General features: G+C 42.5%; 1 protein-coding gene across 1 annotated transcript in view; it reads right to left on the minus strand.

The window, feature by feature from the left end:
• Positions 1-6,197, minus strand: part of LOC121306838 (myosin regulatory light chain 2, skeletal muscle isoform type 2-like) — an 8,402-nt gene extending 2,205 nt beyond the window's left edge. The window contains 4 exon segments of the mRNA XM_041238774.1: positions 99-203; positions 1,215-1,290; positions 3,990-4,085; positions 6,091-6,197. Coding sequence (XP_041094708.1) covers positions 99-203; positions 1,215-1,290; positions 3,990-4,085; positions 6,091-6,093 — 280 coding nt within the window. The 5' untranslated portion in view covers positions 6,094-6,197.

Raw genomic sequence — 6,197 nt, forward strand, 5'->3', positions numbered from 1 at the left:
ACTGATCTTAAAAGGACAGCTGAAGACGTGTGGGTGCATAGTGTGCAGGGTATAGTGTGCAGGGTATAGTGTGCAGGGTATAGGGTGCAGTGACTCACCCTTGAGTTTCTCTCCGAACATGGTGAGGAAGACGGTGAAGTTGATGGGGCCGCTGGCTTCCTTTACCATGGCCTCCAGCTCCTCATTCTTCACATTCAAGCTGCCTGCAGAGAGAGGGGGAGAGAGGGAGAGAGGGGAGAGAGGGAGAGAGAGGGAGAGAGGAGAGAGAGAGGGGGGAGAGGAGAGAGGGGGGAGAGAGGGAGAGTCAGACCAGCGTTTGGGGCTAGGGCCGAGTGCCTTCACGCGTTATTGAAACTAGAAGCGTTATTGAAACTAAACTGAGTCCAGCAGAGCAGCTCTAGTTTGGGGCTCTAGTGCCTTCATCAGCGTTATTGAAACTAAACTGAGTCCAGCAGAGCAGCTCTAGTTTGGGGCTCTAGTGCCTTCATCAGCGTTACTGAAACTAAACTGAGTCAAGCAGAGCAGCTCTAGTTTGGGGCTCTAGTGCCTTCATCAGCGTTATTGAAACTAAACTGAGTCCAGCAGAGCAGCTCTAGTTTGGGGCTCTAGTGCCTTCATCAGCGTTACTGAAACTAAACTGAGTCCAGCAGAGCAGCTCTAGTTTGGGGCTCTAGTGCCTTCATCAGCGTTACTGAAACTAAACTGAGTCAAGCAGAGCAGCTCTAGTTTGGGGCTCTAGTGCCTTCATCAGCGTTACTGAAACTAAACTGAGTCAAGCAGAGCAGAGAGAGAGGGGGAGGGGGAGAGAGGAGAGAGAGAGGAGAGAGGGAGAGAGAGGGAGAGAGGATAGAGGGGGAGAGGGGTAGAGAGGGAGAGAGGATAGGGGGAGAGGGGTAGAGAGGGAGAGAGGGAGAGAGGAGAGAGGATAGATGGGGAGAGAGGGAGAGAGGAGGAGAGGGAGGGAGAGAGGGAGAGAGAGGGAGAGAGGATAAATGGGGAGAGAGGGAGAGAGGAGAGAGGGGAGAGAGGGAGAGAGAGGGAGAGAGGATAGAGGGGGAGAGGGGTAGAGAGGGAGAGAGGATAGGGGGAGAGGGGTAGAGAGGGAGAGAGGGAGAGAGGAGAGAAGATAGAGGGGGAGAGAGGGAGGAGGGGAGAGAGGGAGAGAGGGAGAGAGAGAGAGAGAGAGGGAACGATAGAGCGTGCTAGTTTCTCACCCATAGCAGCCAGAGTGTCTCTGAGATCTTCCTTGCTGATAATGCCGTCTCTGTTCTGGTCGATGACAGTGAAGGCCTGGAAAATGTATTAAGACAGAGAGCCACCCGGTTAGCAGGGTGGGATGAAATACAGTAAGGAGCAATTAAAAATTTATGATTAACAAATCCCCCCCCCCCCCCCCCCTAAACCGCAAAAGAATCCTCAAGTTCAGCTGGTACCGTTTATCAGAGGGTGGCCACACTGCCCCCTGGTGGAATAGTATATTTCTTCCTCAAGCATTTCTTCCCCTTATAAGAGTTTAGCAGGGTATTGAAGATTTACCAAGCAGTAACACACTTTATCATGAGTGTGTGAGCTTTAAATGTATGAGTGTGTGTGTGTGTGTGTGTGTGTGTGTGTGTGTGTGTGTGTGTGTATGCGGTGTGAGAGTGTGTGTCTCTGAGAGTAGAGACTCTAGTGTGTGTGTGTGTGCGTGGTGTGTTGTGTGTGTGTGCACGCAACAAACGGCCCACACACACACGTGTGTCTCTGCGGTATGAGTGTAAGTGCCCACACTGAGTAAGTGTGTCCATGTGTGTTGACTCACGTGTTGTGTATTCACAGTGCGTGTGTTCACTGTGTGTGTGTGCGGTGTGTGTGTTCTGACCGCAAGTGTCTTGAGAGTAGTACACGTGTGTGTGTGGTCATACTCATTTGTTGTGTGTGTGTCTGTGTGTGTGTGCGTGTGTTCCTGGGTGTGTGTGTCTCTGAGAGTATGAGTAAGTGTGTGTGTGTGTGCGTGTGTGCGGGTGTGTGTCTCATAACATCTAAAGTGACTCAAACGTGTAGATAAGTTAAAGAGAAGCTAACTTCCAAAGACTTTCAAATTGACTCTTATTGCTGTGAGTGGATCCCCCTTATAATAGCTAAAAGTTCACATTTGCAGTCCTTTTGCAGTTTCCCTTTTTTGCTTTGCCAGACCTCTCTGTGCTTTACAATGCTTCCCTATGCTTTACCAGACCTCTCTGTGCTTTACAATGCTTCCCTATGCATTACCCGACCTCTCTGTGCTTTACAATGCTTCCCTGTGCTTTACCAGACCTCTCTGTGCTTTACAATGCTTCCCTATGCTTTACCACACCTCTCTGTGCTTTACAATGCTTCCCTATGCTTTACCACACCTCTCTGTGCTTTACAATGCTTCCCTATGCTTTACCAGACCTCTCTGTGCTTTACAATGCTTCCCTATGCTTTACCAGACCTCTCTGTGCTTTACAATGCTTCCCTGTGCTTTACCAGACCTCTCTGTGCTTTACAATGCTTCTCTGTGCTTTACCAGACCTCTCTGTGCTTTACAATGCTTCCCTATGCTTTACCAGACCTCTCTGTGCTTTACAATGCTTCCCTATGCTTTATCAGACCTCTCTGTGCTTTACAATGCTTCCCTATGCTTTACCAGACCTCTCTGTGCTTTACAATGCTTCCCTGTGCTTTACCAGACCTCTCTGTGCTTTACAATGCTTCCCTGTGCTTTACCAGACCTCTCTGTGCTTTACCAGACCTCTCTGTGCTTTACAATGCTTCCCTATGCTTTACCAGACCTCTCTGTGCTTTACAATGCTTCCCTGTGCTTTACCAGACCTCTCTGTGCTTTACAATGCTTCCCAATGCTTTCTCTGTGCTTTATTACACTTTGCTATTGTAGACTTTTACAAGGGCAGTCTGACAGTTAAGAAACTGTTTTGTTTGAAGAGTGGGAAAGGCTTTTAAAATACTGTCATCTTGAAATGGGAACTCCCTGGAACTTGAGACAGCTCGCCTCGGGTCTCAGCTTTCTCCCCTCCCAAGAATGTGCGAGCGAGAGTGAAAACGAGTTTGTCAGTTCTCAAGTTACGCTCGGGAATGTCTTGCAAGACAGCTGGGAATATCGTGCGCTGTTATTTCCGTCTCACGAATCTCAGGAATCACCTTGTAAGTACATGGGGAAGGGGAGGGGGGGTAGACTTTCTGGGATCTGAGTTCCGCTGACCAACACTGTGGTTTAAAATGGATCATTTATTGTCGATGACTTTCTTTGAAATACAATATATCTCTCCATTTGGTTAAGCCGCGTAACGTCGAAGGACCATTCCTTTATAAGGACTTTACCAACTAATTGTATATATACTCTCCACATTAGTCGTATAAGTTGTGGCAATATCACCCAATTCCCTGACGTAACCATATATATATATATATATATATATATATATATAATTATACATATATAAATATAGTATATATATATAGTAAGATATTAATATTATATAGATCTCATTTAGACTATATAATAGAATCTATAGATAGTCTATCTAATTATCTATAGATCTAATCTATCTATCTATCTATCTATCTATCTATCTATCTATCTATCTATCTATCTATCTATCTATCTATCTATCTATCTAATAAATCTATCTATCTATCTATCTATCTATCTATCTATCTATCTATCTATCTAATCTATCTATCTATCTATCTATCTAATAAATCTATCTATCTATCTATCTATCTATCTATCTATCTATCGCGACGGCCAAAGGCTTTGTTGTTAACAAGGTCACATTATTCATCAGCTTTCATTCGACTTAGTGAAGTTAAATTTGTTAATTTTTTTATATGTTTGTGTATATATAGAGAGAAAGAGGGGGGAATGCAAAACGTCGGTGTTCTGGAGCCGAAATGGCCGCCTCTGAGGCCCAGTTTCATCTCTTCCCCTGCCCTGCTCCTTCTAGTTTCCTTTTTCATATCCTCACCTCTTTGTACTCCTGGATCTGGCTCTGCTCGAACATGGAGAACACGTTGGAGGATCCTCCCTCGGCTGCCTGCCTCCTCTTTGCCTTCTTGGGTGCCTGGAGGGAGGGAGAGGGAAACGGGGAGAAATTAACGTCGTCCGGCTCTTGGCTCAGGCTAGGAGCCAGCTTTGCATGCAAAGTATAGGTCAGCCGGAGCCACAATGGAGGACGCCGGCACGCAGTTTCATAACTGTTGTCTATCCATGTAAGCATGTGCCGTTTACTCAGATTTTGCTGTTTAAAGCTTTTCTGAGTTATTTCTATCTATCTGTCTATCTATCTATCTATCTATCTATCTATCTATCTATCTATCTATCTATCTATCTATCTATCTGTCTCTATCTATCTATCTCTCTGTCTGTCTATCTGTCTCTGCCAAAATATCTATCTATCTATCTATCTATCTATCTATCTGTCTGTCTGTCTATCTGTCTCTATCTATCTATCTCTCTGTCTGTCTGTCTGTCTGTCTATCTGTCTCTCTATCTATCTATCTATCTATCTGTCTATCTATCTCTATCTATCTGTCTGTCTATCTATCAATACTATCTATCTGTCTATCTATCTATCTGTCTATCTATCTGTCTATCTGTCTATCTATCTATCTATCTATCTATCTGTCTATCTATCTATCTATCTATCTATCTATCTATCTATCTATCTATCTATCTATCTATCTATCTGATCTGTCTGTCTATCTGTCTATCTATCTATCTATCTATCTATCTATCTATCTATCTATCTATCTATCTATCTGTCTATCTGTCTCTATCTATCTATCTCTCTGTCTGTCTGTCTGTCTGTCTATCTGTCTCTGCCAAAATATCTATCTATCTATCTATCTATCTGTCTATCTATCTATCTATCTATCTGTCTGTCTGTCTATCTGTCTCTATCTATCTATCTCTCTGTCTGTCTGTCTGTCTCTGCCAAAAATCTATCTATCTATCTCTATCTCTGTCTATCTTCTCTCTATCTATCTGTATCTATCTCTATCTATCTATGATCTATCTGTATAATCTGTCTGTCTGTCTATCTGTCTGTCTGTGATCTTATCTCTCTGATCTGTCTGTCTCTGATAGATCTGTCTCTGACCAGGTCTCTCTGTCTGTCTATCTATCTGCCTATCTATCTATCTATCTATCTATCTATCTATCTATCTATCTATCTGTCTATCTATGTCTCTCTATCCATCTATCTCTGTCTGTCAATCTATCTATCTATCTATCTATCTATCTATCTATCTATCTATCTATCTGTCTCTGTCTGTCTCTGTCAATCTATCTGTCTCTCTATCGATCTATCTCTATCTGTCTATCTCTCTCAATCTATCTATCTCTCTCTGTCTGTCTGTCTGTCTGTCTATTTAAAGCTCTTTTATAGGTAGTGTAATAATGCTCTAAATCCATCAGGGGGTTCTGGTAACGAAATAAAAGACGAGAGCATAAAGGATTTGAACACATTTTGGTGTTGTTTTGTTTATCGATTAACTCTAACAAGTTGAAATGGAATGCGCACAAGGTTTAAAAACATTTTAAATTGTCCATATTGTTTACTCCCGCCTTGTAAGATTTATTTTCTGGTTATCTTAACTAACCTAACAAAGCCTTAAATTATAAATAAAAATATTAATATGAATAATTAGCTCTGTCCTGATATAGAAACAGAACAGAAAATTCTGAATTCTTTCCCTGCATCTAAAGCACACTAAAAAATGTTTGTTCTAATAGCAGAATAAAATGAACACAGTGTTTTTGAATCGCAGAATTAAATAAGATCTGTTTACTTTACTAAAGTCCAGTAAAAACGTCATTTCCAACGGCAGAATTCAAATTACTCAAATGTTTTCCAAGAGCAGAATGAAATGATAAAATTCTGAACTGTTTCACTGCCTCTAAAGTTCGCTAGAATTAAACAAAGATCTGTCCAGTTAATTTTATTTATTTATTTTTTTCAATAGGAGAATTAATAATAAATTCTAATTTGTTTCTGTCCATCAGCTGCACCATTCCCCTGGTGTTCCCTCTGTCCATCTGTCCCTCTGTCCCTCTGTCCCACTCACCATTTCTCAGTGGTTCTGGAGTTGCTGTTCGAGTCGAAAGCTTGGAGACGCCGGCAGGCAGAGACGAACTGACATGATCTGATCAGATCCCTCCAGCTTATATACCT

This window comes from Polyodon spathula, chromosome 50 (assembly GCF_017654505.1).
Source record: "Polyodon spathula isolate WHYD16114869_AA chromosome 50, ASM1765450v1, whole genome shotgun sequence".
Classification (NCBI taxonomy): domain Eukaryota; kingdom Metazoa; phylum Chordata; class Actinopteri; order Acipenseriformes; family Polyodontidae; genus Polyodon; species Polyodon spathula.